Source organism: Megascapheus bottae, chromosome 4, assembly GCF_031878675.1.
Source record: "Megascapheus bottae isolate mThoBot1 chromosome 4, mThoBot2.hap1, whole genome shotgun sequence".
NCBI classification, from domain to species: domain Eukaryota; kingdom Metazoa; phylum Chordata; class Mammalia; order Rodentia; family Geomyidae; genus Megascapheus; species Megascapheus bottae.
The window spans coordinates 61316654-61339361 of record NC_143512.1 but is presented as its reverse complement, the minus strand read 5'-3'; the positions used below and the strand labels follow the sequence as shown (position 1 = coordinate 61339361).

The window sequence follows — 22708 nt, the reverse complement described above, 5'->3', positions numbered from 1 at the left end:
ATTTTATTGTAGTACATCTCCTCTGTCACTACTAATCTAATGTAATGCTGATTTTTGTTTATGTATATTGCCTTTTAATAAGACTTTGAACTTTGGGGGAAGACATAAAGCAAAACTCTATCTTGGCAAAACTCTACCCCCTCTTTATTTGGGGGACTTTATCTCTGTGAATTAAGCAAAGGAGTGTTAAATAATCACCGTGGGTTCTATAGACCCATGCACAGAGTGGAGCTCAGGAAAGGTTCAACTCCAATCCATTCCCACTGCACCATCTAGTGGAAAGAGACTGCATGCACTTTAGAGAAGGCTTGGATAGACAGTTTGGGTACATTTGCTTTTGTTGCTTTTGATGAGGATCAAATCCAGGGCCTTGTGCACAGTCAAGAAGCACTGTACCAGAGAACTTTTAAACCCTATATTTACATAGAAGTTGTTCCTTTAAGAACTTCTCATTTAAAGGCATATCCCACATTCTATATAGAAAATTGAATGTAGAAAATCATTAATCAATTTAGATCTTATTTAATATCAACTTGTATGGAAGGTATTCACAAGCTATATATTCATATACAAAGTTACTCATTTTAATAGTTTATAGACATGAAAACTCATCACTCTAAATACTAGTGTTAACAGCTGAGTATTTTCCATACAGACCTACAAAATGGAAGTAAATACTTTCCAGTACAAGGAAAAGTCAAAATAGAAGGCAAAAAATGGGTTTTCTTTTTCTTTTTCTTCTTTTTTGCAGGTCCTGGGGCTTGAACTCAGGGCCTTGGCATTGTCCCTGAGTTTCTTTTGCTCAAGACTAGTGCTCTACCACTTAAGCCTCAGTACTACTCCTAGGTTTTTCTGAGTAGTTAATTGGAAATAAGTACCTCAATGACTTTCCTCACCATGCTGGCTCAGCCTCCTTGCATTTTCTTTTATATTCCAATTACACAATTTCTTGGTATCCATACCCTCACTATTGTTTACTCTATTACTTATTCTAAACTCCCAAAAGGGAAGACATTACTTTTGCCAAACTAGTTCTACATATACACACACACATTCACAGTTGTACATTTCAGTTTCTACTTCTTCATCTTTCAGTTCTTGTTGAATCTACTCCAATCAGATTTTTGCTTTCATTCTAGGGAATAAAACAAAAGACTATTTAAGGTTGCCAGTGACCTCCATTTCTGCAAATCTACTAGTCAATTCCAATCTTTGTATTACTTAGACTCCTCATTCTAATTCAGCTGAGCCTCCCGCAACATGTACGCTACCTTTCGTTCGTTTCACTTGACTCCCTTCACTTTTGCTTACTAGTCTTTCTTTTCCATGGTTTTATTTGCTGTTTATCTTCCTCTTCCTGACAGTTAAGTATCTAAGAGGTACTGGTTATCTTGCACATAGACCCAAACCACTCATCTCAGCCTGTTGCCCACAGAGTTCTTATCCCAGCTCTAAACTTTCCCCTGATCTGGAGCCTGCCAAACACCCCGGAATATATGGACTTCCCAAATGAACTTTGTCCTGACAGAGCTCTTTGATTACCCCCATGGATTCCTCATCACAGCAAGCAGTGTACTTGATTCTTCTTTGACACACCGCAACCAACCATCAGCAAATTTTCTGGTGGCTCCACCATCTCCACTCATACTGATTCCCATCACTTCATACTAATTGCACTTTATCACCTTGTCTAAGTTAGCCACCTCTCTCAGTAGTCTCCCACTTCTGCTCTTGGTCCACAGCAAAACAACAATGGAAGTATGAAACTTGCCAGCCCTCAATCTAAAGCTGGTGGGTTCACACCAGTTACTCAGAAGGCTGAGATCTGAGAGTCATGGTTTGAAACCAGCCAACTCAGGAAAATCCATGAGTCTCTTAACTCCAATAAACTACCAAAACGCCAAAAGTGGAGCTGTGGCTCAAGTGGTACAGCACTAGCCTTGAGTAAAAGAAGTTCAGGGGAAGCACCTAGGCCTTGCATTCAAGCCCCAGGACTGACATAAAAGCAAAAACAAGCAAAAAAAAAATCCTCACCACCGATCTAACTTAGAATACATGACATTCCCATCCCTATCCACAGTTCTACATTGATGACCTGCAAGCTCTGTATAGATCTGGCTCCTCATTCTACCTCCATTCCTACCACTCTCTGCCTCATGGGCTCCAGTCTCATGTTTTCTTAGTCCTACTGTCTCTGGCCCTTAAACTTCCTTTTCTTTCTAACCAAAACATGATCTGCTCATCTCCACCTGCCTCATTCTCGCTTTACTCAGGTCTCCATCAAGTAATGTGTCCTGACAAAAGCTTTCACTTACCACTCAATCTGCAGTCTCATCTCCGTGGCCACAGGTGGCTCTCTTTGCCTATAACCTCTCTGGATTTTCTTCACAGCACTCCCAGTATCCACATTGTGTGTCCTTTTATTATCCGCTCCTCCACTAGCAGGCAGACTTGCTCTAGCAGAGGTGGGAAAGGTCCAGCCTACTTGCCATACTAAGGCAGCCAAATCATCTTGTATATGACAGACCAACACATACGCTTCTCCTACAGTCCTCATCCACTACTGAAGCTCACCTGCCTGTATTGATAATTTTGTATGGGCCACAAATAATGTTATAAGTTTCCAGATGGCCCTTGGCAGAAGATCATTTGTATTTCTACAGAGCTTAGAAAGTACCTGAAAAAGAGTGGGACCTCAATAAACATCGCAAAAAAAAAAAAAAAAAAAAGACATTCACTTTCTCTTTAACCATAAACCATTGAAATAAAGAACTAGTGAGAATTATATCAAGAAGTAACTTGTCATATTCCTGGGGTAGTACAACAATACTACAAAGATACGAGATTTGTGCACTCGGCTCTAGGCAGAAATGAACCCAGAAGTCTTTGAGACTCCATTTGATCTTTTGTTGGTTTTTTGTTGTTGTTTACATTTTTCCAGGATAAGAAAATGCAACAATTTCTAATAAGCTAGCAAAGTGTTCATCTAATTATCCTGGACACTTTTATCATCATATGCTATAAAGATTGATTTTTTCCTAATTATGTTCCGAGGGTTTTTTTTACTCTAACAAGAAATCTTTTTAACCTAATTAAAGCAGTAAAGGGGGAGTGGGAAAGCTCAAATGTGCAAATATGTTAAGAAAAGCTCTGTAACAATATAGGTCACTCTCAGCAGAAAGGGAAAGCTCCAGATGGAGGATGTGACTGGGCAAACACTATAGAGTGCAGGACACATTCAATGATTCTTATCTTCCCCCAGAACAGAAGGGGAAGAATCAGCATCCTTACAGGCACAAAAGTGATTCTCCAGTCACTTCCCTAAGGGAAATATGGGCCTGAGTCTTTTTTAAATTGTATTTATTTATTTGTTTTGCCAGTCCTGGGCCTGAGCACTGTTCCTTGGTCTTTCTCATGGCTAGAGCTCTACCACTTGAGCCACAGCACCACTTCTGGCTTTTTTCTATGTATGTGGTACCGAGCAATTGAACCCGGGTCTTTGTGCATGCTAAGCAAGCATTCTACCAGTAGGCCAAACTCCCAGCCCAAGTCTTACTTTTAAAAGTATTTCAAATCTGAATAGCTCAATAACTCTAGCTATAGGCCCACTGATCTCTAGCAGGTAAATAAATAGCCTACAAAAGATATCCCACCCTAAACAAGCTACGTAAATTTGTAAACAAAATGAAAAGATCATGTCCCCTAAGGACAAACTATAAAGGTCATAATGTAAAGTCTTTTTTAAATTCCATTACATGATTATAGCTGTTTCTTTTTCAAAATTTCAGAAAAACTTTCCTTTATTTTGAGTTTCTTCTCCACCCCAGCCACAGTAGGGTGGGCCTGAGCATAAAAGTTGAATATGCTAAGAATCAAATGTGAGACTCTTATCTCCAATTCACCACCAGAAAAACAGAAGTGGCGCTGTGGCTCAAAGGGCAGGGTGGTGGCCTTGAGCTGAAGAGCTCAGGAACAGCGCCCAGGCCCAGAGTTCAAGTCCTATGACTGACAAAAAAAGAGAAAAAAAAAAGGAAGAAAGAAAGAAAAGAGAAAAGAAAATCAGTGAACTGATCTTAACTAGTATATTACATAAGGATTACAATTCTGGCACATACCCAAATTTAGCTAGAACTCTCACCAAACATAATTATGAAAAATGAATGAATGGCTGTTTCGTAGCAAGATAAGTTCACCTAGTAGGCCTACCCAGAAACCCATGGGGAAAGAGTGGTTCCAGTATTGTAAGGATCGGGTGATTCTTACCTCCCTTGGCTGACTGGCAATTGCGATGGTGCCATCTGTGTTGTACTTGATGGGGGCTCCTCCTTCTTGTACCAGGGTCCCATACCCTGTGCTTGTGTAAAATGCAGGAACTCCAGCCCCTCCTGCACGAATCCTCTCTGCAAGTGTGCCCTACAAATGAGCAATCAACACTCCATACAAAGTTCACCAGATGCATATCTATCTGGAGACACAAAAACTGTTAGCCCTGGATCCCATGCCTAAGAGACTGATAGTTCTGAAAGCTACCTACCAATGTATATATTCCTACAGGATCAATTCTATGAAAGTTTCTGCCACACTGGACAATGACGATTGCTTTCTTAATCCTCATTCAAACTTTAATTACTTAGTTATATTTCCATGCTTCCAACATCCAAACCCAGACCCAACTTCCTCTTAAAAAACCTCTTAAAAATGTCTAATAAGGGAACGAGAGTTTGGCCTAGTGGTAGGGTGCTTGCCTAGCATGCACAAAGACCTGGGTTTGATTCCTTTGTATCACATACGTAGAAAAAGCTGGAAGTGGTGCTGTGGCTTAAGTGGTAGAGCTCTAGCCTTGAGAAAGCCCAAGGACAGTGCTCAGCTCTGAGTTCAAGCCCTGGGACTGACAAAAAAAGTATCTAATAATTCTGAATCAAATTTCAAATCTAAGCTATGTAACTGTAGCTATATCACATTAAACTTTGTGTTTTACTTGTGCCATGCATAAATGCAACCTTAAAAAATTTTGTCACTAGGGACTGGGGGTTTGGCCTCATCATTAATAAAAAACAAGCCAGCTAGGCATGGAAGTACTCTCAGCTGAAAGACTGAGATGGGAGGATGAGAGTGGAGGCCAGCCGGGGCTACAAGACTCTTTCTGAAAAAGCAAAAATCTTAGAATATATTTCATGTCATTTCATAAATATTTTTACTAAATTATTTACACAAGGCAAAACTCCAAAGATAAAAAGAGTAAGACACACAGTAAATTGGTTTTGATTTTGCTTTTGTTCTTTAACAGCATTTTATTTTATTGTGAAGGTGACGTACAGAGAAGTTACAGTTACATAGTAAGGTAATGGCACCATTTGTTGTCGAACAAAGTTACACCCTCCTCATTTTCCCTCCAGTTCTTCTAATTTTATTGTACAGCAGATATATCTGCAAATCAAGTTTCATGGTGGCTCCTTTTTGAACAACTTTTCTATGGATGACCCTTCCCAGTCCTAGGTACATTCCTAGGGCGCTTTTACCATCAATGAACTAGAAAGCCCAGGTTTCCTGTGGGTCGAACTCTAGCCTTGAACCTATTCTGAATCCCTCTCAAACACTGAAAGCTATTGTAGGGAACTTGCTACAGGAAGACCAGTTCGTAACTGTGATATTATGAAGTATAGTTAGAAGCAAGTTTTTATACATGTTCTCTCTAGTTCCGAATGAATCTGATTTCATATAATGATTTCTTTTAACAAAATTCTGCTACATTATGTTTTACCAACTTGGCAAGGTCAAGGAGATAATTATTTTCATGTAGAGGGGTGGGCTTACATTTAGAGATGAAGGCAGAACTCGTCAAAGTGAAAGATCATCACAGTGACCTTGTAAACCACTGTTTGACCCAACTGGATCCAAAAAGTTTATTCTCTTCTGTAACCAGTTCTTTAACCAGTAAGGAGATGATTTCAAAATATGGAAATTTACTAGATCGATTGCACTCTTTGCTTTGGAACATCAGTTCTCTAGGGAATGGGGTTCTGATTCTAGCATTTACTCGGCGATACAATGAGATTCACTCATAAATATTTAAATTTCTCATAAATCTCAATTTGTTTGATTTGTAAAAAGTAATTTGGGTGGGGCCTGGAGTTTGGCCTAGTGTAAAGTGCTTGCCTAGCATGCACGAAACCCGGGTTCCATTCCTTGGTACCACATATATAGAAAAGCTAGAACTGGTGCTGTGGCTCAAGTGGTTGAGCACTAACCTTGAGGAAAGCCCAAGGACAGTGCTGAGGCCCTGAGTTCACTCCTAGGACTGGCAAAAAAAAAATTGTAATTTTAGAGACAACCCGGAACACTTCAGCTTGCTTCTGACATAATTACTTATTGTAGCTCAAAAACTTCACTAGGTACATTTCCTTTTACAAAAAAATATTCATTCTCCAGTACTTAGCAGGTATGACTTATAAACAAGATCCTTGCTTTGGTAAAATAATGTCCCTTCTATCTTGCATTTTAAACAAAAGTAACGGGGGGAGGGGTAAGAATATCTTGTCATTAAGTTAACTGTATGAAAGAAGTGTAGGTAAATTTCCTCACCTGAGGTACCAGCTCTACTTCTAATTCACCAGCTAAATATTGTCGTTCAAATTCTGCATTCTCTCCCACATATGAGGAGATCATACGCTTTATCTGCTTAGAATGAAGTAAAAGGCCCAAGCCAAAGTTGTCAACCCTAGAAGGAAAATGAAGGTAATTCACAACATAAGATCATCTAACATACATATATACATATATTTAAAGATGAAATTGTATTTATTAATTCAGAGGAAAAAAAATCCTCTCTGCTAAAACATTTAATCCACCTTCTCCATTCCTTACCCCCGACCCCCCCACACACAAACATACAAACTTGAAAAGCAATTTTTTTTCTTATTTTTAATTGAGGAAGCTAGGGTTGAAAAGTTTGTTTGACTTCTTACCATGTGAAGCAATAAAAGACATGGTTAATACTCACATGAACATCCATCTTATAACTACTAAATATTCATTCATTTAATTTTTATTGTTTAATTTGATAGGTAGTAAAAGTAATCTGTTAAGTTTTATATTCCTTAGTTTAACAGTCTTATAACTTTGAAGTTGAAGTTCAAGTGGCACTGACTAGTATTTTAACTAGGAAGGTGTTTACAAGTTATCTAATTGCTTCTTTATTTCTATCATTAAAAAATTACACCTGTACTTTCAAGGAAAGTGAATGTGACTAGACAAATTAATATTTGACAATTCCAATTTTTAACCACTTTATCCCTCTCCTCCCAAAAGTTTCAGAAATACACTAACAATAAGAGAAACATTTCTGATATAACAAAGAATATTTGGCCTTAAATAAATCAAGGTTTTTTTAATCATGACATGTTTTAATGATGTACACATCAATGAACTACAAACTACAAACATGAAAGGATAGCTAAAGTTAAATAAGCAAATAAAATGCTAAGTGTTGGCATTGCTGGCTAAGTGTTGGGCAAACACCAGAACAGATGAGGATATGTGCTAAGGACAAGGGAAGTTGATATCTCCACTAGGGTAAAAGTATTAGCAAACTCTATAAAAGTTGCAGATATTCATATGGTATGACTCAGGAGTTCCACTCCCTGTCCTGTACCCAAAAGGAATGCACACTTAAGTTTACCAACAGGCACACATGAGATGGTTCATCACAGCCAAAACTGAAGCCTGCCAAATACCCACCCACAATAGAAAAGTCACAGGTCTTTTTTGTTTTACACAACTACAGCAGCACAAGACAGCAATGATAAACTATCTGGCAACATTACATGAATCTCAAACAAAATGTTCATCAAAAGTAGGCATGGGACGAGCACCAGTGGCTCGTGCCCAATCCTAACTACTCAAGAGGCTGAGGTCTGAGGATCACAGCTCAAAAACAGCTCAAGAACAGCTGGCTCAGGAAACTTCAAATTAACTACCAAAAAACCCAGAAATGGAACTGTACTTCACCTGGTAGAGCACTAGCCTTGAGAAAAGAATCTTAGGGACAGCACCCACGCCCTGAGTTAAAACCCCAGTACGGGCACACACACAAAAAAAAAGTTTTTTTAATTTTTTTAATGAAGAAGCTCAGTTGGTAGAGTACTAGACAATGAGTGAAACTGTCAGCTACCTAGGGTGGCACTCTACCAACGGAGCCACATTTCCAAATCCCCTGTGGACAATTTTAAGCAGAAAAGTAACTGCACACAGAAACCTCTTCAGAAATGAAAGATGAGGAGACCAGTTAAGAGGCTTCCAAGAGTCCAACCAAGTAATTATGGGCAAGTAAACTTAGGTAGCAAAGAGACATTTAAGGAAAATCATTTACTCATAATACTTGGTAACCATCCTGGCATAGATACCCAGTACAGAACTCTGGCTCTGGCAAAGGAAGAGTGAGCTGGGAGAAAATAATCTAATGTTCACTAGAGATATCTATTTGTTTGACCAAAAATAGTGTTTAAGTATGATAACATGTATGAGAAACCACTAATATTTCTTTTAACCAACCACCTTCCACCTTCAGTCCATTCTAGCTCAAACAGCTTCTTAATTCTTAGGTTGTGCTGTATCCAAGCCTCCTTCCTCTCCAGGTAGCCTTGGACACTAGATCTCAAAATGCTTGAGTAAAAGGTATACTGATAATTTTCCATTAAAATTGTTTTATGGACCTATCATTCAATATTGAGTTGGATGACTCTTTTTCCATTTACCATGTGTATAAAAAGATCTGTATTTAGCCTGGCATCATGTATGTATGGAATCAGTGTCCTTATACCAGAGACCCAAAGTGAGAGAAGGGGTGGCCAAAAAATAATGTACTCTTTACCTGATGTATGTAACTGTAATCTCTCTGTACACCATTCTTATAATAATAAAAAATAATTTAAAAAAGTTAAAGAGCTATATTTATTTGATTTATTATTTGCTTCAAGAGAAAACTAGAATCTAACATAAATATTTTCAAGAATGCATCTTAGAGACATATGAATTCCTTGCAGATTAATAATAGTGTTAATTTCCTATAAAGTAATAATATATTTTTTCCACTAGAGGTCTCCAGATCCCTAAAAATTCTCCATCTTACTGAGTCCAATCTCTCTCTGAGAGTCTCTCCTTCATACAGCACTTTCAAGCTTCTTTATTCCCCCCATTATATTGTCCTAATGTTTGGCTTGGACCCTCACTGCATCCCAAACTTGGCTTCTCCCATATCTGTCTCCATCTTACCTGAGGGCTGCCTTATTCTTACACTGTTCAATTCAAAGCTAATGAAGTGATCTATAACATTCTCTCGTAAGTCCCCATCACATCAACTAGGAAATGTTGACTCTAACTCCAAAATCTATCCATAATCAAACCACTTCTCATTCCCACCTCTGCCCCTTGCATCATCTCTTGTCTCGGTACTACAATAACTTTTGCTGTTTCAGCTCGATTTGCTACAATCCACTCATAGCCTAGCAGCCCAAGCAAGCTTTATAAGATACAAAAGTCAAACAGCTTTATTCAAAGTCCTCAAAGCATGCTCACTTTTTCAGTTATAATATAGGTCTTGAGAGAAGCCCACATCATCATATCCCTCTTTGTGTGTCCAGTCTCACTTGTCCTAGCCTCCTTTTTGCTTGCTTTTCTACATCTGCCAGAGCAAAGAAAATGTCGGAACTGATGTTACTATGAGCATTTTCCATAAAAGTTGCAGCACACTGAATATCCTTCTGACTAAAGCTTTCTTCCAAATATTGGTAATAGCTTTTACCCTTAATCCCTTCCTTCTTAAAGTTCTTAAGGTTCTTTATTTACTCACAGTGCTTTCCCTTAACTCTCATCAAATCAACTCTTTCAAATAAATCACTTTGGTAAATCCCCCCAATTAATGAGAATAGTGTTATTGAATACTGGTATTATCCAAAACTCCAGCTAACAACATAATCCATAAAAGAGGGTTTCTACAGTTTTAAATATCTTAAACTCCCATCAAGCCTAAAGAACCCCTCTAGAAACTAGAAGATAGTTAGACAATCACTAACCTGGGAATTTTTCTAACTACTCTTTCATACCTCTCTATTTATCTTCTCAAAACATTACACATTTGAATTTGGCTCTGTTTAAAATGACCACTCTCTATTTGTTGATCTTGGCTCTAGGGATCATGCATTTGGCCTTTGCCTAGTTTTAAACTAACATTCCAACATAACAACTAACACAAGATAAGATGCTCAGCCAGACTATGACCAGACCAGTTAAAAAAGTCAATCATTATATCTTGAAAATGCTATTGATTGTCAGATCCGGGCAGCTCATGCCAGTAATCCCAGCTATCCAGGAGTCTGAGATATGATAGCTACATGCTAACTTATGCAATGGGTTTTACAGATTATTAAAAACAAACAAGACCTCTGTGATAACACACACTTATAATCCCAGTTTGTAATCCCAATTTGTAATCTGAAAATTTGTGTGAGTTTAACCGATCTGGGCCACACAACAAGACCTTGTATCAAAATCCAAAAACAAAAACAGAAAACCAGGACCTTTGAGCCAACTCAACCAGATCTTTTCATTAAAAAAAGTTCTTTTCAAATAAGGACATAGTTACTACTTTTTCATTCACTCAGTGGTTCCCCAATGAGATATGACTAGGTTTCCCTATTATCTTATTTTGATGGCCAAGAGTCCTCATTCTTACAGATCTCTGGGATTTAAACCTTCTTAATTAAGAGAACCAACTGCCAACAGAGGTTCCCAAAGGGTTACCACTGTATCCAGAACCTACTCTGTATCTAAAGCTGTGTACTGAGAGCATACTATTCAGTGGTACTTTAGGGTATTATCCCCTAGTGATGTTGGAGGTGTCTTAATTTGGGTAAGAACATCCTAAGATGCACACACAATGATAAAATCATCAAATACAATGCATTTCTCATAACATATCCCCATTAAACTACTCATGTCTGTATATGAACCTGAAGCATCTCTTTTAAGTACCAAAGTACTGACAATGAAAAGGATGGATAGAAAGGTAGATAGACAGAAAGATAGAGGCATGTGGCATACTACAATGCCAAATAACATAGTTAAGTGCTCCATTTACAGAAGAATCTGTGAGATACAAAAGAATTCAGCAAATGATCACTATAACACAGTGGCCACCATTGACTCAGAGACTAGGCCTAACAGAGTGCACAGCTACCAATCAATATACAATACCTATGGAACAAATACAGTTCAGTTTCCAAAGGAAGGTTGAAACATAGAAAAGAATGTAGAAGTGGCAGCGTCAGGTAAGAATAGTATTCTAGTCTTCTAGTCTGTGATTGGATAAGGCTATGCTGAAGATGTGTGACACACATGAATCCAGAAAGATGGTCGAATGTGAACAGGCAGGGCAGAGAGAGCAGAGCTTTCCTGATGAAATAACATGAATAGCTCAGAAAAGGAACAAGAAGCAACACGGCAGTATCTGGCTTCTTTCCTAAATAATCTGTACTATTTATTCCCAATTGCCTTTTATTGTAAAACGTAAATTACCAGATTGGTTATTTTAAGAAGCACCTTATGACACTGTATAAAAGTAAATGTACTCATTACTGACTCATGTAATAATAATCCCTCAGGACATCACCTCTATAATAACAATAAAGTCAATTTTTCTAAAAAGCACTTTAAGTCTTTGAAATCCTTCTTTCACTGTTCAAAGGAAACTGATGATTTACTACTTTGTAAACAAGTAGCCTTTTCTAAATAGCAAAAGGTACCTTAATATGCAAGCCTTTATTAAAATAATAGCTTAATATTGGCCATGTTTAGTCATCTTACCTTAAGTGCTTCCTAAATATACTTCTATTATGTCAAGATCAGCACCATCTTTTATGATTAACATATTACTTTAGATATACCATTACTTTAGATAACATCTCAGGTAATGGTATAACCAAAAGACAGAAGTTGACGCAGATTTCAAATTACTGGCAGCCTTGCTTTACAATGAACTTCATAAAAAAGAAGATAAAGGACCATGCTTACATTTTTCAAAAATGCAAGAGTATTTTGAAAAATATTTATTCAAACTAAATAATGCAATCTAAATTTATAAAAATGAGACTATCCAATAAAGATACAATCTTTTTTTAAAATAGTCTTAATTTACATATTTACCTAGATAACGCAAGCCTGCTTTACTTATATTTAAGAAGGATGGTACCAACATAGTTGAATAAATGTGACTGCAACCCTTGACTCTATTAAGATGCTTGGACATATTGTCCATATTAATGGAGGAAATTTTAATTTCACCGATAAATGTTTTAAATATTATTAAGAATGGACATTTCTTTTGATATACATTTTAAAAAATTCATTCTTACCCTGCATTGTTGCTGACTGCAGTTATTTCTTTGACTCCAGTCTTCAGTAAAGCTCCAATAAGATTCTCGGGAATTCCACATAGCCCAAAGCCTGTAAAGCCCAAAAGGTAAATAATTTGTGAGAAAAGGTGTTTATTATCCCTAATTAAAAAGAAAAATATGAACCACACCATACTATTGAGCACACTAACACGGAAATAGCAGATATATCTCAGCAACTCAATAAATAGTCAAATAACTGGATTCAAACCCAATTACCAAGTCTATGAACCATAAGTAAAATGGGAAGTGTAACCAGCTTACATATTACCTATTATTTCCCCACTTATAAGTCAATTCTTAAGCAGTTACTTTTATTCAAGCATGCTGGTTTAACTTGTCTGTGTAGATTTTATAGAACTGAAAGCCTTAACCCCATAACTTCCTTTGTGACTTCAGTGATTCCACAGATAGTGTTGGGTTTAAAATGGTCATTCATTGACTTTCCAATTGGATAGCTGAAAGGAGATCAGCAAGCCCTAAGATAACTAATGCTGCCATTTGTAAGAATGAGGAAGCAAGTTTTGGTTCTCAAAAGCATTCCACATGAGAAGAAATAACTGAGGATAAACATGTAGGAACAGACATGGGTTTCTCAACACCAGAAAGACACTGCCAGAAGTAGGTTTCAACATCAAACAGATGCTGCCATGCCCTCCATATCAACAAATACAGAGTAATAAAAGGAATGATGAATTACAATAAAAAGATAAATAATTTTGAATAAATGATCTTGTAATGAATTAAAGGAATGATAAGGGTAAGCCAATAAGAACTATGCATATGTTACAAGGAAAACAAGAATTCCCAGGGATCTAGAGATTCCTCCAAGCTCCTGCTAACATATCATTTCTTACGAACCAATTGGAGAGGGGACACAAAACTGAAGGAAAAATAAAATATGGGGTAACAATATTTGTTAAACATTTGGAATGGAACACTGTCATAAAACAGTACACGAATAGGGAATCAATAATAACTAAAAAGCAGGGCATGGTGGCTCACACCTGTAATCCTAGCTACTCAGGAGGCTGAGATCTGAAGATCAAGATTCAAAGCCAGCCCAGGCACAAAAGGACCTGAGACTCCAATTAACCTCTAGGAAATGGTAAGGAGGGCTTGGCTCAAGGGTAGGGTAGTAGCTGGAAGGACAGCACCCCAGGCCCAGTTCAAGCCCCATGACTCCCCCCTCCACACAAAAATAATAATAATAACTAAGTAATAAAGTAATTGGTACTTCCAGTCTATACAGCTTTTTTTTGTTGCTGGTGGTGCTTCTGGGGCTTGCACTCAGGGCCTGGGTTCTGCCGCTGAGCTTTCTAGGTCAAGGCTCTACCACTTGAGCCTCAGCACCACTCCAGTTTTTTAGTGGTTGACTGGAGATATGAATGTCACATACTTTTCGGCCCTGGCTAGCTTCAAACCACCATCCTCAGATCTCAGCCTCCTGAGTAGCTAGGATTACAGGCATGAGCCACCAGTGCCCAGCTCCTCTAAAGCTTTATCCCTATGATTTTCCAGCTTCACTGAAAACAGAAGGACATTATCATTCAAAAGAAACAGACATATTACTCACCACCAACTAGCACTGTTGCACCACTGGGGATATCTTTTACAGCTTCAACTGGATCTTCATAAAATTTGGTACGGTGACGAGTACTGACCGAAAAGTAGCAGGCACACCCCTGAAAACATCAAGCATACATACATATGGCTTTAAATATACAGCAATTTATTCTGTTTCTACATGAACTATCTTTTTCAGTAGTGTTTGATTAGTTTACAGTTAAAAATACATATGGTTACAGATTACAACATATATGTGCACACATACATACAACATACATACACAAAAAGACTAAATTAAAGCCAAGCTGATGGCTCACATGTGTAATCTTAGCTACCAGGTATCCTTTGAGGCTTTTGTTTGTTTGGGTTTTGTGTCCTTTGTTTGGTTGCTTGGTTGCTTGGTTTTAAGACGGAATCCCATTATAGGTCAAATTGAAACTACTTAGTTTCTTATCTCAGGCTCCCCAGTGCTTGAACTGATGGCATGTACCACATGCCTAACTCACATATCACTCTTGTGTAGCAAAATTTTCCCCCTTAACTGTTTTCAAGAATACATTCTACTGTTCTTAGCAACAGTCACCAGGAAGTACAATAGATCTCTTCAACTTATTCTTCTTGTATTGCTGAAATTTTAGCCTTTAACCAACAGCTTCCCAACTAAATCCTCATCCATCTTCCAGCCTCTGGGAGCCACCTTTCTATTCTTTACTTGTATAGAAGTGTGGAGCTCTAGTAGTTTGTCCTTAAAAGGATGGATGGGCACACTCTACCCACAGATTAGCACAGAACTGCACACATGTCGCTTCCAGTACAGTTTTACAACTGCTGCTCTCCAGGAAGTTAGCTACAACATGATTCACACTGCAACCACTTAAAGAGCAGAGTTTCTCATCCAACCTTAGGTATGAGAGTAACTCATAAAATGACAAGTATAGAACAGCACACATAACGAATCATCTCTCTCTGAGGCTAGTTTAAGGATGCTGGAGAAAAGTAGTAAACTATTCACTTTCCAGGAATGCTGGGTTACTCTTACCACAATGAATTCTTTAGTCATGCTATGATGTGGAAATGGTTTGCCACATGCAAACCCTGGGTTGAAATGTGTTCTCCAATGCAACAGTGTTAAAAAGTGGCCGGGCTTTTAAGAGGAATTTGGACCTGCATGAAGGCCTCAGTGCTGCTCTGCAGGGACTTCTTACAGGAATGAGTTCTTGCTGGCACTAGACTAGATTAGTGACTGCCCAGATCAGATCATTATAAAGTAATGCTGCCTCCTGTACTTTGCCTCTTTGGCCATGACTCCTTGCCATTCTTCTTCTGTCATGGTTTGATGGAGCACACAGTTTTCATCAGATGGAATGACCAAAACTTAGATTTCCAGCCTTCAGAACCACCGGCATAAGTGAAGAAGGAGCATGGGCTACAAAGAGCATTCCTCTTTTCTATCCTCCAGCAGCAATGGTTTATTTGCTTCTGTTTTAAATACACACACACACACACACACACACACACACACACACACGCACGCACACACACGCACACACAGACACACACTTTTTGTTTTTGTTGATGTGAGACATGAACTTTAGGCCTGGGCTCTGTCCTAGAGCTTTTTGTGCTCAAGGCTAGTGCTCTACTAACTTGAGCCACAGAACCACTTCCAGTTTTTGCTGTTGTTGTTGATGATGTTGTTGCTGTTGCTGTTGTTGTTGAGAGGCTAATTGGAGTTAAGAGTCCCTTGGGGACTTCTCTGCCCAGGCTGGCTTCCAATCATGATCCTCAGTCTCCTGAGTAGCTAGGATTACAGGAGTGAGCCAGCAGAACCCAGCTTACACAATACATACTGTTAAAGTTATACGTTTGACAAGAAGAAACAGGTCATCAGTAGATTATAAAGCAATAAAGGTGTGTTTATCTCCTAGAAAAGAAAAACAATACATTGATATCTGATCCAAACTACTCATTGCATGGTTTAACTTTCTAAAGCTTAGAAAGCTGCTTTTATAATTTACATAAGACTGGTAAAGCAAAACCAAACCTCCTAGCACAATGTCCTTCAGCTACTGTAAGTTCCTTTCCCAGTCTACTTAATATTCTATTGTATTCTATTTCCCCTTTATTATTTATGTACAACAAATCTTTATCTGTGTCCAAAGTTTTTCATAAGTAACTCTGCAGATGCTATCTCCACCTTAAGTGAAATGGGCAGGCCTTAGTAGGAAGAAGTAAAGAATTCATCCACACCCAGATAGTCTGGGAAGCAAGGTCACCTTGAACGTGTTTCTCAATAGACTGAGAAATATGAATTCCATATAAGAGTAAGTTGCGGAGAAAACTCATGTCCTTCAAGAGCCCAGACCGGCTTTTCAGATTAGTGAACAAAAATAAAAGAGTAAATGGCTATTTGTTGCTGCTAATAAATAGACAAATTACCAGACATCAAGGAGCAGCTTGTCCACTATGAAGAGGGAAGAACCTCAGAAGTATTTTTTAAAAGAACACAAACTGGGCTAGCAAGTTCAAGGCACTAGGTTTGATTCTGGGATTGGAAGTGAAAGGGGATCAGACATAAGTTCATACAGATAACCAACTGTGCCATGCTTCCAGGACATAAGTTTTCAAGGTAATGAGTAACCTCACCAGCATTCCATTTGCTTTCATTAGTCATGTATTCAGTTAGTATTATGTATTCATATTTGTGTTATATTAACACTTGATTTTACATGATAGTGACAATAGTTGTTTCCCAAGATTATAATTAGACTAAATAATTATATTCAGCCAGGCACTGGTGGCTCACGCCCATAGTACTAGCTACTCAGAGGCTGAGATCTAAGGATCAGGGTTCAAAGCCAGCCCATGAGGCTCGTATCCCCAATTAACCACTCAAAAGCCAGAAGTGGTGCTGTGACAAGTGGTAGAGCACTTGCCTGAAGAACAAAGAGACCTAGGGACAGCACCCAGGCCTTGAGATCAAGCCCAATGATGGACCAAAATAATAATAATAATAATAATTGTTATTATTATTACTATTATCATGTATAGAATCTCTGTGTCCGGTCTACATAAAATACTCAGTAAATGTCTGCTTCCTCATGGGAATACCATCTTTTCTCTATTCCCCACTATGATCAACTTGTCAATTATTGGAGTTTAACTGTTAACTTTGCCACACTGATTTTACTGTTACACAAAATTGTTCAGTACTGTAACTCATACCATAACAAACTCATCCAAATAGCTTTTGTTGAGTTAAAATTAAAGAAGTTTTAGCTTTATGATTACTTAACATACTGGGTGGAGAAGGGTTGAAGTGGGAGTTGGATTTGTTTTTAGTTCTTCTTTGACAAGGTCTTACGCTGTCACCTTGAGCCCATGTGTCGTAGACTCAAGTGATTCTCCCACTCACCCTCCTAAGTGGCTGGGATTAATGGTGTAAATCACTTCATCCAGCAAATGTCTATGTTATTTGCAATCAAGATTGCCAGTCCAGATATGCAGACTGCTAGGGAAGCCAGCACTGGAAGCATAGACTGTGGGGCAAAGAGGAAACAGAATGCCTGCAGCTGGTTGCATCACAGATTTTCCAGGCCCAAGGCCTTAAAAAAGCAGCTTAAGATCTGGAAGGTAGCTCATTAGAGGAAGCTGCGTCATTTGGTCTCTTAACTTTCTTGGTTTCTATTCCCATTCTCCACCCTCACTCCTTGACACTTTCCATAATTAGGGAATTGTGGGAAATTATGTTTCTGAGATGGCTCAGTTCAAACAGCTTCTAATATATTTCACCTTTTTTTTTTTTTGCCAGTGCTGGAGCTTGACCTCAAGGCCTGAGCACTGTCCTTGCGCTTTCTCAAGGCTAGAGCTCTACCACTTGAGCCACAGAACCACATTCGGCTTTTTCTATGTTTGTGGCATCAGGGAATTGAACCTGGGTCTTCGTGCATACTAGGCAAGCACTGTCACCACTAGGCAAAACTCCGGCCTAATATAATTGGCATACTAGCATAAAAAAAAAACTGTACAAGACGTTTACCAAAGTAAGTATATAACCTTCAGATTTGGAGAAGAATGAGGAACAAGATATATACCACTCTAGGGCCAGGAGTAGGGGTAGCCGTGAGCTGAAGAGCTCAGGGACAATGTCCAGGCCCAGGGATAGGGCAGTAGCCTTGAGCTGAAAAGCTCAGAAACAGCACCCAGGCCCAGAGTTCATGCCCCACGACCAACAACAACAACAAAAGAAAAAAAGAAAGAAAGAAGGAAAGAAAGAAATATACCATTCTAACATCTACTTATTTTTTTCCACTCAGGTCCTCCTTTATAGTCACATAAAGTATTGCATTTTGGTTCTTTTACTCTCATTTATCTAGTCTTTCTTTAATTTGTTTTGATTCTGGATCTTTAGTGTTCTCCTATCCCTTCCTGTAATATGTCCAGGGTATCTAGTCTTACATTGAGGTCTTTGATCCATTTGAAGTTGATTCTGGTGCAGGATGATATATAAGGATCTAACTTGTTTTCTGCAGGTGTATAGGCAATTCTATCAGCACCATTTGTTGAAGAGGCTGTCCTTCTTCCATCCTATTATTTTGGCTCCCTTATCCAGGATTAGGTGGCCATAGATCCATAGAGTGATTTCTGAGTCTTCAGTTCTATTCTATTGGTCTTTAGGCCTGTTCTTGTGACAGCAACAAGCTGTTTTTACTTTACGGCTTTGTAATAGAGTTTGAAGCTTGGTATGGATATTCCTCCAGCATTATTCTTCCTGCTAAGTATTCTTTTTACTGCCCACAACTCCATTCCATTGTTGGTAATTCTTCCTACTATAAGAATGGAGGGGAAAACTATAGAAATTGAGTACTCAAGGGAATGAAAGAAATAGGGATATAATACAATTTGTATTTCTCCTTGGTCCATTCCCTTTTTTCCCCCCTTGTTTCTTGGGCTTGAACTCAGGGCCTGGGAGCTTTTTTGCTCAAGATCAGCACTCTACCACATAAGCTACAATGCCACTTCTGGCTTTTCAGTGATTATTGAAGATATGCATTTCAAAGACTTTCCTTCCTAGGCTGGCTTTGAACTGCCCCCTCAGCCCCCTCAGACCTCAGGTCCTGAGTAACTAGGATTACAGGTATGAGTCACTCGTGCCCATCTCTGTTCCTCCTTTTATTACCTTCTACACCTTCACTCTTGATCCTTTAACATGAAATTATTGCATCTACTTCTTACCTGTGGTTGAGCCTACATTTCATCTCCCAGCTTCCTAATACAGAGTCTTTTCTGTCCTAGCCATAACTATTAACCATAACCATAACCATAACGATGCTACCATAACTATTATCTTAATGATGCAGACTATACACTCACACACTATGTACCTTGTCACCTTTCTGTTGAATCAATAAATCATGACGCAGAAAGGTTGATGTTGGCCTCCTCAATACCAAAGCCTGATTAACAGATGTGAGGAGGAAAGGGCAGCGATAAGCAGGGGATACACGCGCCAGCTTGTCAGGAAGAGCAGAACATCACATCCTGGAGGAAGTAATACGTGTTGAAGTAAACTAGGAGGCTCATCCCTGAACCTGAAGGTAGGTGACACAATCTGTCTTATAAAACACCCAGGTTGATGTCTTTCCATTTCCTGGTATCCTCTTTTCTTTCTTTAGGCTTTTATAATTTCATAACCCAGGATATGATAAAGACACCTGCTCAGCCATGTTCATCTCTGCACTATTTACAATAGCCAAGTGATGGAAACAACCCAGATGCCCCAATACAGATGAATGGATACAAAAAATGTGGTACATATATACAATGGAATTCTACATAGCCGACAGACCAGATAAAATAATGGCATTCGCTGGAAAGTAGATGAAACTAGAGCAAATCATGTTGAGTGAGATAGGTCAAGACCAAGGGAACAAAAGGCACATAGCCGCCTTGATATGTGGATATTAGATCTAAATAGTACAAGAGCGAGGACTCAATATTTGGATACCCAAGGTTGTGGACATGGTCTTGGAGGTATAAATATAACTACATAGGCATAAAAATCTGTGATGGGGTATATACTCTGTAAATGTAAGTTATATAGATTGATATGTATCTATGACATACAAACCCTTAGCTTAATTTTAATTATGTTCTAAAATCTATGTGCCAGGGATTGCATATAAAGTTTCCCTTCTTGAATACTTGTTTGTTAAACATGACATTTAAAATATGATGTAAAAATCAGTGTTAATAAAATCTTTCAAAAAATGAAAAAGAAAAACCACCCAGGTCATTTTGATGCATGTTGAAAGTGTATTTCAGGTAAATAACATTGCCTATCATGAAAATGTTTTTTTCAAACATTTTAAAAATAATTGCCTCAGTTCACTCGTGGTTACACTTAGCAGAGAAACTGCCAAGGTTATTATTTAAGTTGCCTGCAGGGTTCTCTCCTCCCTGGGTTCAACATGTTGCATGTCTGTTCTTTGAGGCATAGTGTGTACTGCTGAAGGCCACAGAGAATAGTGCTATAATCTGTCTCAAAGTTAAACAAGCATTACAAGTGTTTCAGGTCAATTGGGAGGTGAGGATTTAGGGGCCAAACAGGCAGGCATTCTGTGCCATGGGGGGGCGGGGAGAGGGAGATCAGGTGCTAGACCTGTGAGATCACACCTGAAAGGCCCAAGGTTGAACTCTAGGGGAACTTTTAATGAGATACAGCAAAAGCTATAATTATAGCTCATCCGTCTGGAAGAGATTTCCTGACTTGAGAAATGGTTTAATGATTATATTCCGGGTGGGAATGCCTGGAAGTGAATACACTGTTCTGAGCAAACCAGTAATGAACAAAAGAAGGAATATGATTGACCTTGTCTCAAGGACATCCTGTGTCCAGGTTTTTACATTGGCTTCTGCATCTGTACCAGCCTGGGTGAAGGTCAAGTTCTCTCTTAATGTTTTATATATCCAAAGCTATCAGCAATTACCAAAAACCTCTGTGAGAGGAATTTAAGAATGGAATGATCCCACTCTGAATCATTCCCTAACACCTGCAGAAATTGCCTATTGGCCTTTGCAGGTTCTGAACTGTCTGTCTGAGATTGGGTGCAGGCAAAGGAGGAAAAATGGGGTCAGGCGTGCTGAGTATGTGGTGGGCACACACAGTGCCCAAGGCACATCAACCTCCAAGCTATTTCAATACACTGCTACAGAAAACACTGGTTTCCCTGCTCTACGAAAGGTCTCCTGAGGTCATCACAGAGGCCAAGGTGAAGCCACCCTCCTGCACGTGACCTTGCAGTAAGTACTCCACCTCTACTACTCCAGAGAGACTCCTACTTGAACCTGGGCTTACAGGCTGGGATAGCTCTTAGGACAAATTCATACATCGGTCCACCGCCAGAGCGACAGTAGCGAGTTGGAAAGTCAAGACAGAACACATTTCTGGATGTCCCTAGCTCCCTACCCAGGATGGGGGAGGCCTGGAGAAGAAGGGACTTCTGCAAATGCAGACATGCAAGTTGCAGACTTGCGCGCGCACCTACCAGACCTCCCCACGCTCCAGTCCGGGTTCCCCTTCCCACCGCCCTGCCGCGACAGAGCCATGTAGGGAAGGAGAAGACCGGGAGAGTCATTCCACCCCCGGGCGCGCAGCATCCACCCACTTGGCTGTGAACTTGTGCCAACCCAGGCTAATCCGGCTCCGGGTTTGGGGGCCTACAGAGGGCCCCGGAGAGGAGGGAGATCTTCCGGGCCGGGGGGCCTCACCATTTCCCCTTCTTGAACCCGCGCCTGTCCTCGCCCGGTGGTTGGCAGCACGGCAGAGGCGCGAGACCAGGGGGCGCCCCAGGCGCGTGCCCCGAAGGGCGCTGTCAATCCACCCGTCTCGCCCCATCGGGGAAACGGATGCAAACCCAAGAAGAGGGGCCTTCGGAGGCACGGAGGAAGCCAGAAACCCAAAGGCGCCTGCTCGGTGCACCGCGCCCGCCGCGGATGCCGGTCCCGGGGCTGGAGAGGGTGCAGATGGGTAGAGGAGAAAAGGCGGGCGCGGGGCAGGGTTTGCATCCGCGTTCCGTCCCGCGCGTGGCCCGCCTCTTCGCCCTCACTTTACCTTGGCCCAAACCCTCGGGGAGCTGCGGGTGGAGACGCAGAGCCTCGGCGCCGAGGAGAGCAGTTTGAGAGCCGCCATCTTCGGCATCGGGGGCGCAGTGGGGCGGCGGGTCGGGGCGCGCGCGCTGGGGTGTGCTAAGGCTGGTGGCCGGGGCCTCCGCGGCGTCACCGGGGAAGGAGAGCAGACGAGAAGAGGCGAGGCGAGCCGGGCGGGGGGGGGGGGGGGGGGGCGGGCTGGAGGCTCGACCGCGCGGCCGTGACGTCCTCGGGGCCTGGGCGCGGTGCCGCCCCTTGCCGGCTGCGAGGCGGCCTGGAGGAGCCAAGCAGGGAGGAGCCGGGGCGCGCTCCGCACAGCCCCCGGGGGTGCGGGGCAGATCTCCGGGGCCCTGCGTGTTCCCTGCAGCGCTACTCACTAGCTGCCATAGCCCCTCCAGCTAGCTTCGCGGGGGACACCTCGCCTTCCCTTTGCCTCCATCCGAGATGAGCGCTGGTTTAGGTTTGGGGCACTAAGGGCCAAGGAGGGTCTCTCAGGGAACCTATTGCTGTAGCAGGTCAATGTCTGGCAGATGTATGGGTGGGCT

At 40.5% G+C, this 22708-nt stretch overlaps 1 protein-coding gene across 1 annotated transcript in view; it reads right to left on the bottom strand.

Moving 5' to 3' along the window:
* Oxct1 (3-oxoacid CoA-transferase 1) overlaps positions 1 to 22335 on the bottom strand; it is a 124557-nt gene extending 102222 nt beyond the window's left edge. Inside the window, exons 1-5 of the mRNA XM_090331997.1 lie at positions 22129 to 22335; positions 14023 to 14131; positions 12408 to 12498; positions 6583 to 6718; positions 4264 to 4413 (exon numbers count right to left, since the gene is read on the bottom strand). Coding sequence (XP_090188123.1) covers positions 4264 to 4413; positions 6583 to 6718; positions 12408 to 12498; positions 14023 to 14131; positions 22129 to 22215 — 573 coding nt within the window. The 5' untranslated portion in view covers positions 22216 to 22335. The remainder of the gene's footprint in view (positions 1 to 4263; positions 4414 to 6582; positions 6719 to 12407; positions 12499 to 14022; positions 14132 to 22128) is intronic.
* Between the last annotated feature and the right edge of the window lie 373 nt (positions 22336 to 22708).